Source organism: Tupaia chinensis, unplaced genomic scaffold (assembly GCF_000334495.1).
Source record: "Tupaia chinensis unplaced genomic scaffold, TupChi_1.0 Scaffold000288_2, whole genome shotgun sequence".
NCBI classification, from domain to species: domain Eukaryota; kingdom Metazoa; phylum Chordata; class Mammalia; order Scandentia; family Tupaiidae; genus Tupaia; species Tupaia belangeri.
In genome coordinates, this window is record NW_006159773.1 from 3,055,557 (window position 1) to 3,076,996 (window position 21,440).

General features: G+C 39.0%; 1 protein-coding gene and 1 long non-coding RNA gene across 4 annotated transcripts in view; one reads left to right on the forward strand and one right to left on the reverse strand.

The window, feature by feature from the left end:
- Positions 1-21,440, forward strand: part of SGK3 (serum/glucocorticoid regulated kinase family member 3) — a 135,385-nt gene that overhangs the window by 106,581 nt on the left and 7,364 nt on the right. For all 3 annotated transcript variants that reach the window (XM_014588587.2, XM_014588588.2, XM_006150457.3), the window contains 7 exons: positions 6,329-6,412; positions 6,514-6,645; positions 12,259-12,371; positions 12,463-12,499; positions 13,345-13,431; positions 14,719-14,814; positions 18,730-18,885. In XM_014588587.2, the coding sequence (XP_014444073.1) occupies positions 6,329-6,412; positions 6,514-6,645; positions 12,259-12,371; positions 12,463-12,499; positions 13,345-13,431; positions 14,719-14,814; positions 18,730-18,885 (705 nt within the window). The remainder of the gene's footprint in view (positions 1-6,328; positions 6,413-6,513; positions 6,646-12,258; positions 12,372-12,462; positions 12,500-13,344; positions 13,432-14,718; positions 14,815-18,729; positions 18,886-21,440) is intronic.
- The window catches only part of LOC102480826 (uncharacterized), a 27,550-nt gene continuing 25,014 nt past the window's right edge, over positions 18,905-21,440 (reverse strand). Inside the window, exon 4 of the long non-coding RNA XR_334809.3 lies at positions 18,905-20,496. This is a non-coding gene — a long non-coding RNA (uncharacterized LOC102480826). The remainder of the gene's footprint in view (positions 20,497-21,440) is intronic.

Here is a 21,440-nt window from a genome sequence, read left to right on the forward strand (position 1 = left end):
TCAATTAAAAATATACAGTCAAGTAAATAATTTACAGATAGTACTGGGGTTGTAAAGGAAATGAAGGACAAGGCAGAGTGCAGAACAATAGGGTCAGTCCCCCTTAGCTGGACTGGTCAAGGATGGCTTCTTTGAAGATGAGCTATTTAAGCTCAGACTAGAAAGACAGAAATGAGCAGCTGTGTAAATAATCATTTGGGGAAAAAAGGAATGTGTAAAGGCCATACTTATTCCTCTCCAGTGTCAGATGAATCACATAACTTGACAGCATAGCCACACCAAGGGAGGAGAATCTCTTAAGGCTGGTGTTACAAGGAAGAGCATCATAGATGAAGCTGTAATCAAATAGCGTTAAAAGCTCTTTTGCATTACTGTCCAATCTGAAGTAAAAATGAATGTGTACATGTTTATTATGTTTTGTTGTAGTTATTGCTTTTGGTAACTCTAGTTTGTTTTCTGAGTTCCCTGGACACTAGAAATTGACCATACAATTAAAGCCATATGTGTTTATTCATTCAACACATATATATTGATCACCTGCCCTGTGCAAGACATCATGCTAGTATAAGCAATGGGGAGTTAGAAATAGATCCTGCTTTCAAAATGCCACAATTCCATTGGGATGCCAGGAATAGTCTGTCATTAAAAACAAAAGCATTATCTGGGCTAGCAAGATACATGTGGTTAAGGATCTAGATAATCTCACCTGGCCAATTCCATGGATTCAAGTCCTGGACCTGACTGCTTGAAAAACACTCCATGTGAATGTGTGCCCAAAATCCCTAGAGGAGAATGGAAGAGAAGTGATTGTGGCATGACTATCCCCTCTAGAGGATGATTTCTCACTCTTTGTCCTTCTCTGTATCTCTCTGTCTTGTCTCCCTCCGGCAAGCGCATGCACCTTTTGGCAAAAATCTTTTAAAAATAAATAAATAAAAATAGAAAGAAAAAGCATTATCAGGCCAGGCCAGGCTGTGGCCTGGTGGTTAAGGCAGCTGGATCCTACGTGGCCTACTACATGGTTCAGGTCCTAGACGTGGTGGCTGAGAAGACACTCCAGGTGTGTGTGCATGCGTGCCTAAAATCCTGAAAGGAGGGAGAGGTGGAGAAGAAGGAATTGTGGTGTGATTATGCCTCATGTAAAGTACTTTTTTACTTTTTCTCTCTGTTTCTCTTCAGATGCACTCTGGGAATTTTTTTTTTTTTTTTTTTTGTATCTTTTAGAAAGTTCATGTTTAGATCTAGAGTCACCATGTGAGGTGTATGATTGCAGTTCATTTTTTTTCTTATATGGATATCCAGCTGATCCTACACAATTTATGAAAAGACTGTTCTTTGCCCACTGACCTGCGAGGCATCTGTCATATATCCACTGTCTACATTTCACAGATCTGTCTTTGGATTTTATGTTTTTAATTCCTTTTTTGTAAAATTCCATTTTATTGCTATTATTATTACTTTAAACATTCAATTCCTATACATCATTTGGCTTATAAAGAGAATTTAGCCAACATGAAATACACCTCAAACCAGTCCGGTTGAGAATATTATATACATTATCATCAGCAGATAATAAACCATTTCTGTGTCCCACAAATGTCTTGTTCTCTATTTCTTCTTCCTGATCTTCTTCCCTATACTCTTCCCCCCTCCCACCCTCCTTCCACACTGTCTCCAGTGTTCATATCTATTTTGACGGCTTTTATGTCCTCAAATCTTTTGGTCTCTACCATAGAGTGTGGACAGTTGGTATATATTAAGTGGAGACATACAATGTGTCTCTTTCATAGCCTGGCTTGCTTCATTCAGCAATAAATCTTCCATATTCAACCACTTTCTATCAAATGCCAGGGTCTTGTTTTTTATGTCTGAGTAATATTCCACAATATATGTACCACACTTTTTCAATCCATTTATCTGTTCCTGGACATTTGAATCGGTTCCATGTCTTAGCAATTGTGATAATGCTACAATAAACATTGATGTGCAAAAGGTTTTCCTACTGAGCATTCTCCTGTCCTTTGGGTATATACGCAGGAATGGAATTGCTGGATCATATGGTAGTTCTATTTGTAGTTCTTTGAGGAACCTCCGTATTGTTTTCCACAGTGGCTGGACCAATTTACATTCCCACCAGCAGTGTAGGAGAGTTCCCCTTTCACCACAACCCTGCCAACACTTACCATTTTTTGTATTTTTAATCTTCGCCATTATGACTGGGTTAAGTGGTATCTCATTGTGGTTTTAATCCACATCTCCCTCATGATGAGGGATGTTGAGCATTTCCTTATATGCTTTTCAGCTGTTCGTGTTAGAGAGTTTTTTGTTCAGCCCATTTTTCCATCGTTTAATTGGGTTAATCTTTTTTTTTTTTTTTTCCAGGTAAGCTACTTGAGTTCCCTGTGTATTCTGGTTCAGTCTCTTATCTGAGTCATAGTTTACAAAATGATCCTCCCATTCTGAATGTTATCAATTCACACTAATTACCGTGTCCTTCACTGTGCAGAAACTTCTTAATCCAATGTAATCCCACTTGTTTATTTTTGGGATTATTGCCTGAGTGTGGGGTTTTTATTTAAGAAGCCTTTGCCTACTCCAGTGTCTCCCAGAGTTTCCCCAGTGTTTCTACCAGTAGTTTCATAGTTTGAGGTCTTAGGTTCAGATCTTTGACCCAGTTTGGGTTGATTTTTGTTAATAGTAAAAGATGGAGATCCAGTTGCATTTTTCTGCATGTGGATACCCAGTTTTTCCAGCACTATTTGCTAAAGAGGTTTTCCTTTTCCCACTGGATTGACTGGTATCCTTTGTCAAAAATTAGTTGGCTGTATGTTTGGGGCTTTATTTCTGGGGTCTCTATTCTATTCCATTGATTCACCTGTCTGTTTTTGTGCCAATACCAAGTTGTTTTGATTATCACAGCTTTACAGTATATTTTGGGGTCAGGGAGTGGGGTTTTATGTTTTATATTTCCATTTACACAGTTCATCTTTTATTTTTCTAGTCTATTGTTTGTGTTTGCACTAATACCACAATGAGTTGAAAACTGTAGCTTGATCCACAGAACCAGTCTTCTCTCCCTTTTCTTGTTTAAGAGACTTTCTATACCTATTTAAAGTTTAGAATCACAGTGTCAATTTCTGCATAGGCTCTGCTAGAATTTGTTGAGATTGTGTTAAATTTGTAGATGATTTGGTGAGAATTGTCATTTTTACAATATCTAGTCTTCTTATCCATGACTGTGGTATATCCCATTATTTATTTAGTTTATCTTTAATTTTTCTTAATAATATTTTATAGCATTCCATTTAGGATTTTTGCATTTCTTTAATTAGATTTATTCCTAAGTATTTTTTGTGTCTTTTTTGCTGTTGAAGACTGGTGTTAGTTATTGAGGTCGAATGTATATATTACATAACATATCAGTTTCCTCATAGCTATATATTCGACAAAAATGGATATGCACTGGAAAAGGTGTGGGCAGGAATATTGTAACATCATTCATAGGCTATATCAGTGAAAGAGTAGGTACATTGTGATATGCCCTATGATGTAATAATCTGATCAGCAATGAAAACTATGCTACTTGCCACAACATTAATGAATATTCATGAGAGACAAGAAACATAGGGCCAGCAAATGGCATAGTGGTAAGGGGGCTGGATCCAACATGGCCAACTCCACGATTTGATTTCTGGACCCAATGACTTGAAAATCAAGTCAGGTGCTTAATTTTCCAAAATCCCAAGAGGAAGGGGGATATTGCCATCCCCCTGGGACGTGATTTCTCACTGTCTCACTGTCTCTCTCTGGCAAGCACACGTGCCCTATGACAACAACAACAACAGAAAACTAAAAACCAAACAAAAAAGTGAAACAGAGGCAAATTGATCCATGTGATTTTAATTACATGAAATTAAGAAAAAGGCAAAATTTACCTGTGTTAATTGCAAGTTGAGATAGTGGTAGTTACCTTTGAGGAGAAGATGGATTAGTAGTGACTGGCCTGGGGACAAAAGAAAGGCTTCATGCCACTGGCAGTGTTTTATTTTTTGACCTGGATGATGGGTACATAGGTGTGTTCACTTTGTAAGGATTTATGCAGCTAAAATGATTTGTGAGGTTTTTTTAAATGTATACTTTGTTTAATAAAAATTTGAAATCTTGAGTTAGCCCCATACCCCAGTGGTTAAAAGAGCCATATCCCCCATGGCCAACTGTGGTTTGAATCCCAGCCCTCATAGCTTAGAAAGCATTCCAGGCATGTGTGTTTGCATGTCAAAATCCTGACAACTGTGGAGAAATGGAAGAGAAGGGATTGCAGTGTGACCATACCCCATTGAGGGATGTTTTCCTTCCCCTTTCCTGTCTCGTCTCTGCCTCTTTCTGGCAAGCACATGTACCTTCTGGAAATTAAAGTTTAAATCTTAGAAAATCATTAGAAACAAAGTATAATAAAACAAAGAAAAGGAAAATAAGAAAAGGAAAATAAACCAAATCTAAATTCACAATCTGTTTGAAAAAAAAAGGAAAATATGTGTGATAAACCGAACATAGATAATGGCAATCTAGGGCCAGCAGTGGCATGGTGGTTAACAACGCTGGACTCCCACATGGCTGACCATGGGTTGAGTCTGGACCTGGAAGCTTGAAAATCACACTAGCCATGTGTGCATGTGTGCCCCAAATCCCAACAAGAGAATGGAGGTAAAGAGATTGCAGTGTGGCCATCTTCCCTGAGGGGTGATTTCTCAGCCCCTCTCACTGACTCTCTCTCCAGAGAGCACATGCAATCTATGGCAAAAACCTAAAAAAAATAATAATAAAATAATAGCAACCTATTAATTTTAAACTCTTCTCCAGTGTGTGATCTTGGTTTTAATTTCCATTCGCCCATTTGCTTTTTAACTTGTCTATTCTCCAAATTTGCTACCCTACTGGGGTTGGGCTGTGGAAGAGGCCTATTTGAAGGGAATTAGTACCTACAAATTGCCACATTATTTGAATTTTTTTCTTGGAATGTACTTGAAGAGAAACTGGCCAAAATATTAGAGAAGAAAAGATTAGACAGGTGGGAAATTGTCAAGGAAAAATTTAGAAAGGAAGGAATGTTTGACCAAGTCTGACACTGTAGAGAACAAGAGAATGGTAAGTGAGAAAAATGCCAGTAGTTGAGCCGAGGATGTTTTTCAACCCTGAAAATATATTTATTCCATCTTTATCAGTAACAGATTTTGTTAGTGACTGTTTTAAAACAGTCTTAGATTTACAGAAATGTTAAGCAGAAAGAACAGAGTTCCCAACCCTCTCTCTCGCGCACAGTTTGCTTGCTTACTAACATTTTACATTACGATGGCACATTTTTTCCAATTAATGAATTGATATTGACATGTCAACATTAACTCAAGTCCATCCTTTATTCAAATTTCCTTAGTTTTTTGCTGAAGTCCTTATTTGTTGTAGGATCCCCTTCAGGATACCACGTTAGATTTATCTGTCATGTCCCCTTAGGCTTCTCTTTGGCTGTGATAGTTTCATAGACTTTCCACGTTTCGATGACCTTGATAGTTTTGAGGCATGCTGGTCAAATATACTGTAGGAAGACCTTCTAGTAGGATTCACCTGATGTTTTTACATACGCAGACTTAGGTTCAATGTTTTGAGAGGGAAGACCAACGAGATAACTGGGAAGGAAGGCCCAGTATTATCACTGGTTCCTATGTCAGGTGATCTTAAAAAGCCCATAACCTGTTATTTACTTGTTACACAATTTAGCTTATGAGCAATCTTGAGTCTCTTAACAATTATTTACAAAAGCTTGATTGAGTATATCTAACTTTTTCTGATGAGAGATCCTCTAGTTTTCTTCAGATTCCTAAGTGTCTGCATGCAACCCAGCCCATTACAAATACTCAGTTATACATGGTACTTCTTCCTCTAAACTCTTCAGAATCCAAAACTTGTAAGAGAAACCTATATATAAAATAATTCATTTTGGAGGCAGCCAGTGGCATGGTTAAGGCAACTGAATCCCACATGGACAGTCATGCAGCTGAAGTCCTAGATCTGGCAGCCTGAAAATCACACTAGGCATGTGTGCATGCATGTTCACAATCCCAAAAGATGAGAAATGAAGGAGAAAGAAAGAATTGTGATCTGACCATCCTCTACTGGGAGGAGGTCCTCTCACTTACATTTTCTCTCTATGAGTACATGCACCCTCTAGCAATTTTATTTTTAATTCAAGAAGTATACATTTATTGACAAGGGAATTATTCGTATCAAAATATTGACATTTCTAATAGTATACTCAAATCTTTAACTACAACAGGTTCTTCTTGCAAAACGGAAAATGGATGGAAAATTTTATGCTGTCAAAGTGCTACAGAAAAAAATAGTTCTCAACAGAAAAGAGGTAAAATAAAATAGCTATCATTTCTCCTGAGTCCATTTTCTCAATTAGCAAAAATTTTTTGTGGTGCATAATACAAATTGATCTTTTATCTTTTTTTCCAGCAAAAGCATATTATGGCAGAACGTAATGTGCTCTTGAAAAATGTGAAACATCCATTTCTGGTTGGTTTACATTATTCTTTCCAAACAACTGAAAAGCTTTACTTTGTTCTGGATTTTGTTAATGGAGGAGAGGTAAGTTTTACACTTAGTTTTCTAATATTAATGTTTAGAAAAATAAGTTTAAGTTTTTCCTTTCTTCTAAGTTTTAGGAGGACAGTGAATTATCAACTGTTTGTTGAGTTGCAACAATATTCAGGGTACTGTGTAAATAAAAACAGGATGTGGAGAAGTATAACACAGGGCTCTTCAGCATATGGTGCAGCTGGGAAGGTTCCTAAAAGACCATTGGTACAAAGCCATAGACTTCATGGATAGATTTGTCACTAACCTATATAACAATAATAATATACTGAAATATTAAAATAAAAACAGGATTTGTAATTTAGGTAATTATTATTTCAACAGCTGCATATAAATACTACTTCAGTCTGTCATTTTCTAAAATGTACAAACTATTAATCAGATGAGATAATCTTTTAATAAAGGGCTCTATGATGATGTCAGTTTGGGAAACGTTCCATGTTGTAACTCCTCCTTGGTGACTCACAGTATGTTTCAGCATGTTAATGACTTTGAGAAATTTTGCCTTAAACAAAATGAGAATTTCTTTAAAGAATTTCTTTTTTTTCTTTTTCTTTTTTGCCATGCAGTTGCCTTTTTTGTTTGAACCAAATCCATTAATAATAGCCCCCAAAACTGATTCAGAGGGATATTGAAATACAGTTTGGGAAATGCTGCTGTTATGATAAATGCAGTAATACCTGATATGTACTCATGTGCCCAGCTCTGATTCTTTGTTTATATTATTTTATCTTCACAATCACCTTTAAAAAAAAATTAGTTACATTTAATCATTGTAATTTTTTTTTTCTGGAGAGGTTTTTGCTATAGGGTGCATGCACTTGCCAAACACACAGAGAGAGACAGAGAGACGGAAAGCGAGAAATCACCCCCCAGGGGGGATGGCCACTCTGCGATCCTTTCTCCTCCTTTCTCCTCTCGGGATCTTGGGCACACACACACATGCGCCCGGCGTGAGTTTAAGCCACTGGGTCCGAGACTCAAACCGCAGTCGACTATGTGGGAGTCCAGCAACATAGCCATTATGCTAACTGCTGGTCCCAATCATTGTAATTTTTTAAAGAGGTTTTGCCCTAAGACGTGTACTTTCTGGAGAGAGGGAGAGACAGTGAGGGGGAAAGTGAGAAATCACGCCATTAGGATTGATTAAAATATAATCAAATGCTTAAATAAGTCTAAGGTAAACTCTGAAGGGGGTTCCCCTTTCACCACAGCCTCACAAGCACTTGTCATTCTTTATCTTTTTGATCATAGCCATTCTGACTGGAGTTAAATGGCACCTGGTTAATTTTTTAATATAAAAGAAACTGAGGCACAGAGAAACTAGGTAACTTGTGGAAGTCATATGGTTAGTAAGTATTAGGCAGGAATTGACCTCAGGAAGTCTGATTTCAAAATCTAGGCAGCTGATTACTCCTGTTTTTCTACTTCTCAAACCTCATACTTTCTAATTTGTTTGATTTTTATATGTGAATTTCTCTAAAGAATTTTTTTTTTTTTTTAGTTTATCTCCATCTGTCATGAGAGAGTAAGGGAGAGAGAAAAGAGGAAGGGCAAACAAGCACATTCAACAGACTTTCATGCCACATTCTTCAGCCCTTCTCAGCTAGCCAGGAACACAGTCACATCCACTCTTCCTCTGTATGTACAAGAAAGCTTCGGAACCAGACCCCAGTCTTCCATATGGCTTCCAGCATTGCAAAGTGCTATATCACTGCACCACCATGGCTTGACCTAAAAATGATCTTAACTGATACTCTTCTGTCTTTAGGGGTAATCTCAGAGCAGATAGAGTAGAAAAAGAGTATTTCAATCTTACTGTATTAACATTAAGCCATAGAATAAAGGAACTAGAAGAAAGAACAGTTTTTATTTAGTTTTTATATCTAAATGATGATTAGACATACAAAGATAATTTGGGGGGGAAGGTTGTAAAAATTGTTATTTAACTCACTTCATCTGTGACAGAACCATTTTAAGACTCATCAGTGCAGAGGCAGGATGTTTTTTGTCTTTTTAATATTTTGCTAGGGAGTACATGTACTCATACTCACCAGAAAGAGACAAAGAAAGTGAGATAGCATCCCTGATGGGAGATGGTAATGCCACAGTTTCTTCTCTTCCATTTCTTCCTCCTTTCAAGGTTTTGGGCACACACACACACATGTGCCTGGCATGTTTCTCAAGCTACTGGGTCCAGGACTCAAACTGCACATTCAGTCACATGGGATCCAGCCCCCTTAGCCACCATGTCACAGCTGGCCCAAGAGACTGTATTTTTTTTTTAAGTTTATTTAATCATTTCTTGCATGAACAAAAAGAAAGAGTGAGACAGCACCCCCAACAGGGTCATGGTGTCTCCATCCACACCCACCTTTAACTGCCCCAGATCATGGGCACACATATGCCAATATACTTGGGGGGGGAGGCGGGTTCTGGGCATGATCCCTGAGTCTTCCCATGGGGATCAGCCTAGCCAAGCATCATACTTTACTGCTGATTCATAGTTCAGTCTCTAAGGCAAGATTTTGAGTCCCCTAGGAACCCTGATTCAGGGTAGATGACCTGGCATTATTGCTACATTTAAGGTTGTCATTTTATATATGTTTTGTGCATGTCCGAATGCTAACAAGTAATGAGAATTTATTGAGAGTCTAGCACTTTGCAATTATTTTACATGCATTATTTCAGTTAATCATCAAAGCTCTTTGAGGCAAATACTCTTGTGCTTATACTATAGAGAAGGAAATTGAGTCTCAGAGAGGCTGAGTAACTTTCTCAGTGTCATGATGTTCTCGTAAGTGTGGGGACCTGGATTTAACCTAGACTGCAGAGCCCGTTCTTAGGGACCACCCTGTGTCTCTGAATTGTTGATGAGAGGCATCCAACTGCCAATGAGATCCTACTACAAGATTCTGCTATATCTGTGGTCTCTTCATGCTGTTTTAGGACTATTGGGCCCTTTTTACAGTTACTGCTCATAAACTGAGCAGCAAAGATGGGAAAGGTAGACTTGCCATCTAAATCATGCGCTTGGCTAAGAGAACGAAATATACTGGAATGTTGGGGTGAGTGGAGGAGGCCTTAAGTGGGGGGTTGGTAAGTAGAAAGGAAATAAAGATGAGGAGAAAGGCTAGAGAGAGGCAGAGTAAGTGTGGTCTCATCATGTTTGCCCTATTATTAATAAATACTGTGGTTCTCCCCCTAATGTTTATATTTGATATGTAATACTTATTTTTTTTATAGTACTTCACATCTTTTTTGAAGAAAAGTAGAGTATAAACAAATAAGTCTTCTGATACTAGGCTGATAAGTTAGGCTTTCTGAGCTTTAGCTTCCTAATTAATTTCCTACCTCAGCATTGTTGAGTGGATTAAATAATACAAACATATGAAGTCCTTAGTGTAGTACCTTTTGATCTAGTAAACAATCAGTCTTGGCTGTTATTAGTGACATGGTCAAATGTTCACTGTAGGTTGTTGGCAGTAGAAGTAGTATGTTGGACAGACGGGATTAGGAGATCAGTCTTAGGAGTATAGTTACCATGGCAGGCCACCACTGATAAAAGCAGTGGTAGGGGTAAAAAGGCAGAAGTGTTCCAGAAATAATGAGAAGATAAAAACAGAATTTATTCACTGGGTGTGTGTCCGGGTTAAGGGGAAAAGAGCAGTTCAGGTGAAACTCAGGTCCACTCCCATTTGTCCCTGTCAGGATCTGCTATAACCGGCCTTTATACACAACCTCTCAGAAGAGGTTATTGTTGAAGAAACAACAGCAATCTTTGAGAATCAGAGAGGTTAAATAAACTCCCCCATAAGAAAAGAACCAGGATTTGAATCTGAGTCTGATCAGCTTTAAAACCTGACTCTTTGCCTCATGCTTATTTCCTCCCCTGGCTTAGAAGACCAGAGAGAATGTAATAGCAACCGTAACTCTGCAGGAGAACATAAGGGGCTCTGTTTTAGTCAAGTTTAATTTGTTGGCTTGTAAAATATTTTTTGTAAGAAAGAGCAGCAGGCAATTGGTCTTTGCAGTAAAAGCTTTTCTGGGCAGGCCTGGGGATGTCCTTGTGGGAGACATCAACATGGAAGTGGTAGTTAAAATCATTAGAGAGGATTAGGTTACCTGGGAAGGATACCTGCAGAAAGAATAACAGGTCTGAGAGGAGAAACCCTATTACCCTGCAGTATCTGGAGCCTTTCTGGCTCCTGATGGAATTCTCCAACGGAGTAGAAGACCCAAGGAAATATTATTGTCTTAGAAGCCAAAGAACCTAGTGCAAACTTTCCCCAGACAGGAAACTAAATGGCTAAGGAACAGGTTGTAAAAAATAAGAATTAGGAACCTAGGGGGCAACAGGTGGTGTGGTGGTTAAGGCACTGGATTCTCATGTGGCTGACTCCAGTTGAAGTTCTAGACATGGTGACTTAAAAATCATGCCAGGTGGACTGCAGTTTGAGTACCAGAACCAGTAGCTTGAAAGGGGGGAGGGGCAATTTCTCACTTTCCCTTTCACTGTGTCTGTCTGTCTCTCTCTCTCTCTGGCAAGTGTATGCACTCTAAACCAAAAATGTCTTTAAAAAAATAAAACCATGCCACATGATTGTGCATGTGTTCGTAATATTCTAGGAGGAGAAGGGATTGCAGTGGTTTCTCATTTTCCCTCTCCTTGTCTCCCTCTGGTGAGCACACATATAATATTGGCAGAAACCTTTAAAAATAATAATAATAATAATTAGGAACTATTAGAAATAAACAGGGGTGGAGGAGGGGGAGATAGTAGCCCAGCCATAAAACACAGTACTCTGTGAGGCAATTCCACATGGGAAGATTCCTGATTCTAGTCCGAAGACCTCTCAGGCATGTGCGTGGTGATAATTCAGCTGGCTGAAAACTGGTGGTGGATCACAGCAACAGGAGCCTGTTGGGCATGTTTGCTCTCTCTCTCTCCTTCTCTCCCTTCATCCTTTTCACTCACAGAAGAAAGAAATAAACTTAAAAAAAAAAAAGGCAAGAAAAGAAATGAACTGGAGAATCTAGCTGGTGTTTAGCTCTATTCAGTTGCTACCATTACATTGGAATTTGGACCTAATGGTGCAGAGATGCAATATGAATTTCTACCAAAAAAAAATTCTAGTTTCTAACTCAGATTTTTTTCTAAAAATAGTGTCTGGCTGAAGCAGATTATATCTGTGTTATATTTGTTTTGCTAGTTAGTAGTTTTTAATAGCGTGTTTTTTTAAAAGGAAAAAATAGTCCAGAAAGGCACAATAAGATAATTGCATGTCAATATCAAGATTGTTCATCTTCATTGATAGTCTTTTCCAGAGGGCTTTCCTGGAAAGGTGAGGATGCTGCCACATTCAGGCCTGAGGAGTAAATGGGAGAGGAGGAATGTTAGCAAGAGTAAACGAAGATATGAAGTTCAAGAGAGAGAATGATTGTTAGGTGGGGACGTGGAAAAGGGAAAAATCACAGTTGTGTTACATTTTTATCTCATGCTCAAAGTAACAAAAATAATTCCTACTTTCATAGCTACAGAATATATTAGCTTGATGGTATGTGTGAATGATCCTAACAGCCTCCTATCCTCTGATTTTATAGCTGTTTTTTCACTTACAAAGAGAACGGTCCTTTCCTGAACACAGAGCGAGGTTTTATGCTGCTGAAATTGCCAGTGCACTGGGTTATTTGCATTCCATCAAAATAGTGTACAGGTACATTTTTAAAATATTACTTGTAAGCTGACTTTTTAATGTTGTGTTTGTTACTGCTAAGTTCTGATTTTCTTTCCTTTTACTTTGACAGAGACTTGAAACCAGAAAATATTCTTTTGGATTCAATGGTAAGTATTGTCTTTGAAAAAAAATCTACTAGTTCACAGTTTTGTTCATTGTGATGCTTGGTCAAAAGAAGTCAGGTTTCACACTGTACGTATGAGTCCATCTGTATAATAATCTTGAAACAACAAAACTATAGACAGCTAGCACAGGGACCAGCAGTTAGCGGAATGGCTATGTCGCTGGACTCCCATGTAGTCGACCGTGGTTCGCGTCCCGGACCCGGTGGCTTAAAACTCACGCCAGGTGTGTGTGCGTGCGTGCCCAAGATCCCGAGAGGAGAATGGAGGAGAAGGGATTGCGGTGTGACCATCCCCCTGGGGGGTGATTTCTCGCTTTCTGTCTCTGTTTCTGTCTGTCTGGCGAGCGCACACGCCCTATAGTGAAAAACCTCTCAAAAAAAAAAAAAAAAAAGACAAATAGACAGCTAGCACAGATTGGTGGTTATGGGGGACAAGGTCCAAGAGAATAGAGAGTTCAAAGACAAAGGGGTAGCACGAAAGGTTTCCTTTGTGATAGAATAGTTCTCCGCCTTGATTGTGGTGGTCATGACACCAGACGTATACATCAATATTGATTCGGGTTATGTACACTCTCAAAAGCATGCATGTGATAGATAGTGAAAACTGAAGTCTGGTTCACAGTGCTGTTCCAGTGTCAGTTTTCCTGTGTGATACTGTACTGCAGTTATATAACACAGCTTCACGGGGATCTGGGTGAGGTGGATACCAGACTGTGCTATTTTTGCAATTTGCTGTGAGTCTATAATTATGTCAGAATAAAAAGGGTTTTGAAATTATGAATTTATGTCCATGCATTGTTTTATCTTAACTGCCCCTGTCTTTGTCAGGGACATGTGGTCTTAACAGATTTTGGGCTTTGTAAAGAAGGAATTGCTATTTCTGACACCACCACCACATTTTGTGGGACACCAGAGGTAAGAATTATGTCTCATTTCTCATTCATGTAATCATGTATAAAATGCAAATATGAATCACAAATTGCATATACAAATTTGAAATAAGGAAAGTAGAATAAAAATGGTCATTTCAACTTTCAGCTAGCTGGTGATACCTGAAAATCCTCCCTTCTGAACATTTAGAATTCATTAATAGTTGGTATTTTTAACCTATTATGAGATACTGCAAGTCCCTTTTGAGTAAACTAACAAAGAGTTTTCCTTACACTGGGTCAGCCAGGTAGCATGGTGGTTCAGGTGACTGGATCCCACATGGTCAAGTATGCAGTTCAAGTTCCAAACCCAGCCAATTAGAAAATACACCATGTAGGGCCAGCAAGTGGCATGGTGGTTAAGGCAGCTGGACTCCCACATTGCTGACCACGGTTCGGCAGTATGCTTTCTCACTTTCCTTCACTCTCTTTGTCTCTCTCTGGTCAACTTCAAAAAACTAAAATAATGATAATAAATAAAAAAATTTTTTAAAGGAAAGAAAGAAAGAAAACACACCATGTGTAAGTTCATGCATACCCAAAATCCTAAGAGGAGAATGGAGGAGAAGGGGTTGCTGTGTGGTCATCTCCCTTGGGGGCTGCTTTCTTACTTTTCTTCTGTCTCTCTCTTCTCTCTGGCAAGTGCATATATCCTATTGCAAATTTAATAACTTTTTAAAAAGAATTTACCTTAGACTTATTTAAGCATTTGATTCTATTTTTAAAGGAATTCTTTCTTTTTTTTTTTTTTTTTTTTCCATTTTCTACCGAACACATGCACTCACCAGAGAGAGAGAGAAAAAGTGAGAGGGAAATAGAGAAAACAAGCCAACAGGTCCAAGACTCAAACTTCGGTCAGCCATGTGGGAGTCTAGCCCCCTAGCCACCATGCCACCTGCTGGCCCCCCCATTTGGTTATATTTTTAATCCTTTTTTAAAAAAATCATGTGCCAGTGATTTAAATGGTGGTATACAACTCTATGAATATGGTAACAGATACCGAATTGTACAGTTTGAAATGAGTGAATTGCATGGTGAGTATCTTAATAAAGCTGTTTCTTATTTTAATGAGCTAAAACAAATGTGGCAAAATGTTAATATTGCCTGTATCTGATGCTAAGAACCACTGTTACAGAATGAAAACACCCAACCTGTTGTAAATCTAAAGAGCATTTTTAGTGTGATAGTAACACCTAAAATTAAATTCCTCAATTTCTCCTAAATTTTGACTTGAATTTTTATTGAGTTGCTGTAATAATATTCTTTTTCATAGTACCTTGCACCTGAAGTGATCAGAAAACAGCCCTATGACAACACGGTAGATTGGTGGTGCCTTGGTGCTGTACTATATGAAATGCTGTATGGATTGGTATGTATTCCTATTAAATTACTATTCCACTATATCATTATTAATGTGGTTCTCGCTCTCTTTTTTTTCCTTTAAATTTTTTTTTCTTTGTTGTTTTTCTTGCTCTTTTTAAATAATCTCATGGGCACTTAGATAACATTAAGCAAACAGTGTTGGCCTAGTCAAATGGATCCAAAACTACATTAGTGATATACACAAGAAGAAAAAATTCATTTTGTTACTAGTTTTTGTTTTGTTTTGTTTTTAGGTTTTTGCATAGGGTGCATGCGCTCGCTGTAGAGAGACAGACAGAGACAGAGGGAGGAAAAGTGAGAAATTCCCCACCCCGGCCCCCCAGGGGTTGGCCACCAGCAATCCCTTCTGCTTTATGCTCTTATTGAGATTTTGGGCATGCGTGCACATGCACTCAGCATGATTTTCTTTTCTTTTCTTTTTTTCAATGAGATTTTTGCTATAGGGCATGTGCACTTGCCAGAGACACAGAGAGAGACACACAGAGAGAGAGAGAAAGTGAGAAATCACCCCCAGAGGGATTGACCATGGCATAATCCCTTCTCCTCCATTCTCCTCTTGGGACTTTGGGCACACGTGCACATGCTCCTGGTATGAATTTCAAGTCTCCAGGTCCAGGACTTGACCATGTGGGAGTCCAGCCTCACAACCACTCCTCCACCTACTAGCATCCCAACCAGCAAGATTTTCAAGCTGCCAGGTGCTAGACTCGAATTGTGGCCAACCATATGGGAGTCCAGCACTTTAAGCCCTGCATCACCTGCAGGCCCTTTTTGTCGCTATTTTTAAATATTGTTTCTCTTTATTCATGATAGGGCACATGTACATGAAAGTGAGAAAGAGAGTGTGAGACATGAGCATCCTCCACAGAGTCTGGTCATGCCTAAATTCTCTTCCTCCTGTCTTTCAGTCCTCCAGTTTGGGGGCACTCACTCACATGCCCTGTACATTTCAAGCTCACCAGGCTGGATATCCTAGCCATTGTCACCATGTGGGATCCAGCTTCTCTTGAGCAGAGCATTCCCACAATGCCATGGAGCCAGCCCCTGTTACTAGTTTTTATAATTAACATAATTATTTCCCTGTCATTTTAATCACTACTTCAAGTGTTCTCATTCCACTGACCTTTTCAGAAATAGACACTTAACTTCTAACATTAAAATTATCTGTTTTTATTCCGTTTATACCAAATGCCATTCTAATTTCTAAAAGATGGAACAAAAAAGATTTTTACATATATCAACAAACTGTTTTATTTAAGAAAACAATGACTTTTGGGTTTTACATTTTATTTTTCTAAGACTTAATACAGTGATGCACAGTTTTTCCCATCATTGGGTATCACTCCCTCTTCCCTTCCCTGCAAACTCTATATAGTAAAGATTTCATTGAAACAAAGTGATGTTTGGCAGGCCCTGTGGCATAGTGGCTAAGTACTATACATTGGGAGCTAGATTCCAGGTGACTGACCAAGGTTTGAGTCTCAGCCCCTCAGAGACTTGAAAAATATGCTGGGCACATATGCAAGCATGCCTGAACTCCCGATGGGATGGATAAATGGAGAAAAAAAGGATTGCAGCATGATCACACCCCATTGGGGGATTCTTCTGCTGGTGAGCACACATGCCCTCTGGAAATTACAAAAAAGAAATTATTGTTTGAAACATATACTTCATTAATGAGAACTTTTAAGAAAAAGTTATATTTTAAGAGACAAAAAGTGAAAGTTTTTCTTTCCTATAAAAGAGGAAAATTGACAAACCTTTAACACTTCCCTTACTTAAAACATTATTTTTACTTTGGGACCACTGGCTGGTATGGTTGTTAAGGCACTGAACTCCCACATGGTTTACCACAGTTTGAGTCCCACACCTGGTGGCCTGAAAATCGCACTATGTATATGTACATTCATGTCCAAAATCTCAAGAGGAAAATGGAGAGGGGTTTGCAGCATGGCTGTCCCTGGGGGCGAGGGGGTGATTTTTTACTCTCCCTCTCACTGTGTCTGTCTCTCTCTGGTGAGTGCACGTGTCCTATGACAAAAATCTTTAAAAAATTATCCTGGGACCAGCATATAGTTTCTGGACTCCCACATGACCGACCGTGATTTGAGTCCTGGACCCAGTGGCATCAAACTCAAGCCAGGAGTGTGTGCATATGTGCCCAAAATCCTAGGAGGAGGATGGAGGAGAAGGAATTGCGGCATGGCCATCCCCCCATAGTTGATTTCTTACTTTCCCTCTCACTGACTCTGTCTCTCTGACAAGCACATGGACCCTAAGGCAAAAACCTCTAAAACAATAAAATCTTTACTTTAAAATTTTGAACTAGGACTAGTTAAAAGACCTAGGGCTTGGGGACCAGCAGATGGCATAATGGTTCCCTCACTGGACTCCCACATAGTCGATGATGGTTCAAGTCTCAGCTTAAAACTCATGCCAGGCACATGTACATGCATACCCAAAACCCCAAGAGGAGAGTGGAAGAGAAAGGATTGTGGTGTGGCCATCCCCCCAGGGGGTGACTTCTCGCTTTCTGTCTCTCTGTGTCTTTCTGGCAAGTACATGCACCATATAGCAAAAACCTCTCCAAAAAAAAATAATAAGCGGGGGGCTGCATCCTACATGGCTAACTGCAGTTCCGATCCCAGCCTGGTGGCTTGTAAAACATGCTGGTTGTGTGTGTATGGATGCCCAAAATCCTGACAGAAAGGATACAGAAATGGAAGAGGGGATGCAGTGTGACCGTGTTCCACTGGGGAGCACTTCCTCCCTCTCCCTTTCTCTTTCTGTCTCTTTGGCAATCACACTCATCCTCAGTCAATTTAAAAAAACAACAGGAGGGTCAGCAGGTGGCATGCTGGTTGGGGTGCAATACACTCCCACATGGCCAACCACAGTTCAAATCCCGAGCCTGGTGGCTTTAACTCAGGCCGGGCACATGTGCATGTGTGCCCAAGATCCCAAGAGGAGAATGGAGGAGAAGAGACTGCGGCATGGCCACCCACCCCACCCGGGGCAGGGTGGTTATTTCTCGCTTTCTATCTCTCTGTCTTTTCTGGCGAGTGCATATGCCCTATAGCAAAAACCTCTCCTAAATAAATAAATAAATAACCAACTTTAAACTAGATAATTAGCTGACTAATGTTCATGTTGAACTATACCCCAGGTTTTCAGACTGTGGCACCAGCATTTTTATTTTGGGGAAGTATATTCATAATTCTTTCGATGTCACAGGTACTGGGGAAGGAGCATTATTTTCCAGTCTTTATTTCTACTGGAAATCTCTTTGTTTTAATAAGTTTATTTCCACATTTCAAGAAATTAACATTTGATCTGTCTTGAATCTCCATTTCAGGTGATTCTGTCATCATACCTATGGGGAGACTGGTGGTTGTCTTCTCTAAAATAGATTATTATTACAAGTTGTCTGCAGTTTAACAGCTATCTACGGTTTTATATACACTGCTTAATGACAGGGGTATCGTCTGGAAGTATGTCATTAGACTAGCCAGTCATTATGCAAACATGATAGAGTGTACTTACACATATTCAGGTGGCTATGTAGCCTATCCTCTGCCTAAGCTATAATGGTATAGCCAAGTGTATCATTGAATTAAGAGTCATTTTACAATACAGGACTGTGCAAGGTCCTGTTGAACAAACTGGTCTTAATTCATTCAGTGAACATTTATGAAGCTCTGTGGTGTACTGGGTTTTAGAATCTCTGTTTCAGAAGGGTACATTGCAGATGTATATGCCCTGGTAGGCTGGTGCAGTTTTGCAACTATCCAGACCCAACTGTTCCCTGTAGCTCAAAGCCAAATCCACTTATTTTAACCCCGTTTTTGGCATAAATCAGTTACCACTAAGTTTCTTTATTTTGCTTTTTTATTTTTTTCAGCCTCCTTTTTATTGCCGAGATGTTGCTGAAATGTATGAAAATATTCTTCATAAGCCCCTAAATTTGAGGCCAGGAGTGAGCCTCACAGCCTGGTCCATTCTGGAGGAACTCTTAGAAAAAGACAGGCAAAATCGACTTGGTGCCAAAGAAGACTTTGTATGTAACATGTTCATCTTTGTTTAAGCTTATTTAAAATCTTGAGATGAATCTTTATTTTATATAGTATTTAGTGTAGTAAATACTCTTATTAAAGAATAACACCATGGAAAAATGCATACATGCCCCCACAATTTTCATCTGTGTTTATATAAAACTTACAATGGTTAAAGTACTGTTAACTTGCATTTTTCATTTGATTTTATAACAGTTTGATCCTCTCCTCAGAACTTATTTCTCTCTTTGTACTCCACATACAGTATTCACACCCTATTATTTGATCTTCACTTATTACAATTCACCCTCTCCTCTCCTTTCCTTTCTTTCTCCCTTTTTTTTTCAATTTGTGTTTCTACTTCCAATAATACTAGCATTTCCAAGTAACAATGCAGAGACCAAGCGTTTGGTGGGGGATTCAGAGCTACCTAAACTTTTAAATCATTTTCTTTAGCAACCAATTTTTAAGTGTTTCTAGGTCTTCCTGAGAGTGATGTTTTGTCTTAGTTTGGTGACGCCTCCTTGAGATAATTTTGGAGTCAAGTTTGTTTCATTGGGGAAGTTACGCTTTAGTGTAGCTGCCATATTATGTTACTGTGTCAGTGAATTCACAAACTATTGAGGGACTTTTATATTCCTTTCTCAGGTACTCTTGAAGGCCATTTATCAGTCTTGAACTTGAGCTGTGAATAAGACTTTACGTCTGCTGTTTTCCCATTCCCCTCCCCCCACACCATGCACACACACACACACACACACATCAGCTCGGAGCTCTGTCAACAGTTTCCTATTCACTTTTTCAGTCAGGCCTGCTAATATTCCACACCTCCGTGTCCCTTAGTCATTTTATTGAATTCACTGGCAGACACTGCAGTCCTAGATGAATCCAACTGTCATCCCCTGGGCTGCAGAACGGTGCTGAGGAAAGTAACACAACTGGGCATATGGGAAGCATTGGAACATCACAGTTATGAGCCTCCTCTGTGCTTCATCACTGTCTGGTAAAGCTCCTGTGCTTTTCCATTCAGTGTACTTACCTTCTCTCTGTATTAACTATTTCAGACCTTCTCTCCAAAGTTCCAGGTTCCTTTTTTGTTCTTTTTATTTACTTTTAGCAGATAATATTGCTATATATTTTATGGCGAAAATAGAATCACTAGGGCAAAAAACCCCAGCTCTCTGCTATAAAATTTGCAGAGCTATATGTACCTGCAGAAACTGGTCATTTTCTTCTTCCTATTATAGCGGGAAAGATTTGTTTCTACCTGTGTACTGGATCCTGTGTCCTTCAAAGGAAACTTGTGCATGCATTTGTCTGTATAGGATACTGATCTATTCTTTCTGCTTCCTTCCAATCAATAATTAAATGTTATCAAGTCTCCTGCTTTTTAAAATCAACCTAAAAACCTTTGATCCTACTGTCCTGCAAGGTATTACTTTATCTTCCCTTCTTAGCCAAACTTGTTGAAGGTTTACATATTCACTTACCCTTTTCCAAGGTCTCTCATTTTTTATTCTACCACAAGTAGCTCCTAGAATTCTTAGAAGTTTCTCTTCCTTTGCTTGTGCTCTCTCAGCATTCAAACTCCCAACACTCTCCTGTCACTTGGGTTTCTGTAAGAACACACACACATCTCATTTCATTTCTGTGTCTTCCTCTAAACTGATCAAACCTTCTCTTCTTCAGCCTATCAAGAGTTGCAGTTTCTTATCATTCTCTTAACATTCTCTTTTCTTCTTGCTCTCTTCCTGGAAAATCTCAGTTGGTCCTATGACTTTAGTTATCTGTGTCTTCTTCTCCACACATTTATATATTCAGTCCTGACCTTTCTTCTGAACTCTTTACGATATCTGTCCAGTCAGTTCCACCACTTGAATATCTTGAGAGTACCTCAAACACAGCATGTTCAAAATTGAACTCCCACTGCTGTCTTACTGTGAGCCCTTTGTGTTAGAGGACATCACTGTCCATCCATTATTTACTCCTCTCTTCCTTCATGTCCATATTCAGCAAACAGCCAGGTCTTACTGCATTTGCCACCTAAATTTTTTCTCTATCTAGACACTTCTTCCTTGTCCACTGCTACTATTTTCCTAGCATTTGACACCTTTTGACCATGATAGCAGCTTTTTTTTAAACTGGTTTTGATTCTCCAATCCATTTTCCCTTTATAGCCAAAGTATTCTTTTTTGTTTTTTAAATATCAATATCTATTTATTTATTTTTAATTCCACTTATTCTTTTTTTTTTTTTTAATTTTACCAGAGAGAGAGAAAGGTAAAGTGAGAAAGCAAGCTGCCAGGTCTGGACTTGAACTGCAGTCGGCCATGTGGGAATCCAGTGCCTTTAGCTACCACATCACCCGCTGACCTTGCCAAGGTATTCTTTTAAAAACAAAAAATCAGATGGAACATTCTTGTACCTAAAGCTCCTTGATGGCTTCCCATAACCCCAGACTAAAAGGAAAAATTCTTAACGTACAGCCAATGAGGTACACTGAATGATAGGGCCTGTTTAGCTCTTGAGCTTCACCTTATGTGACAGTCCTGTTCTTCCC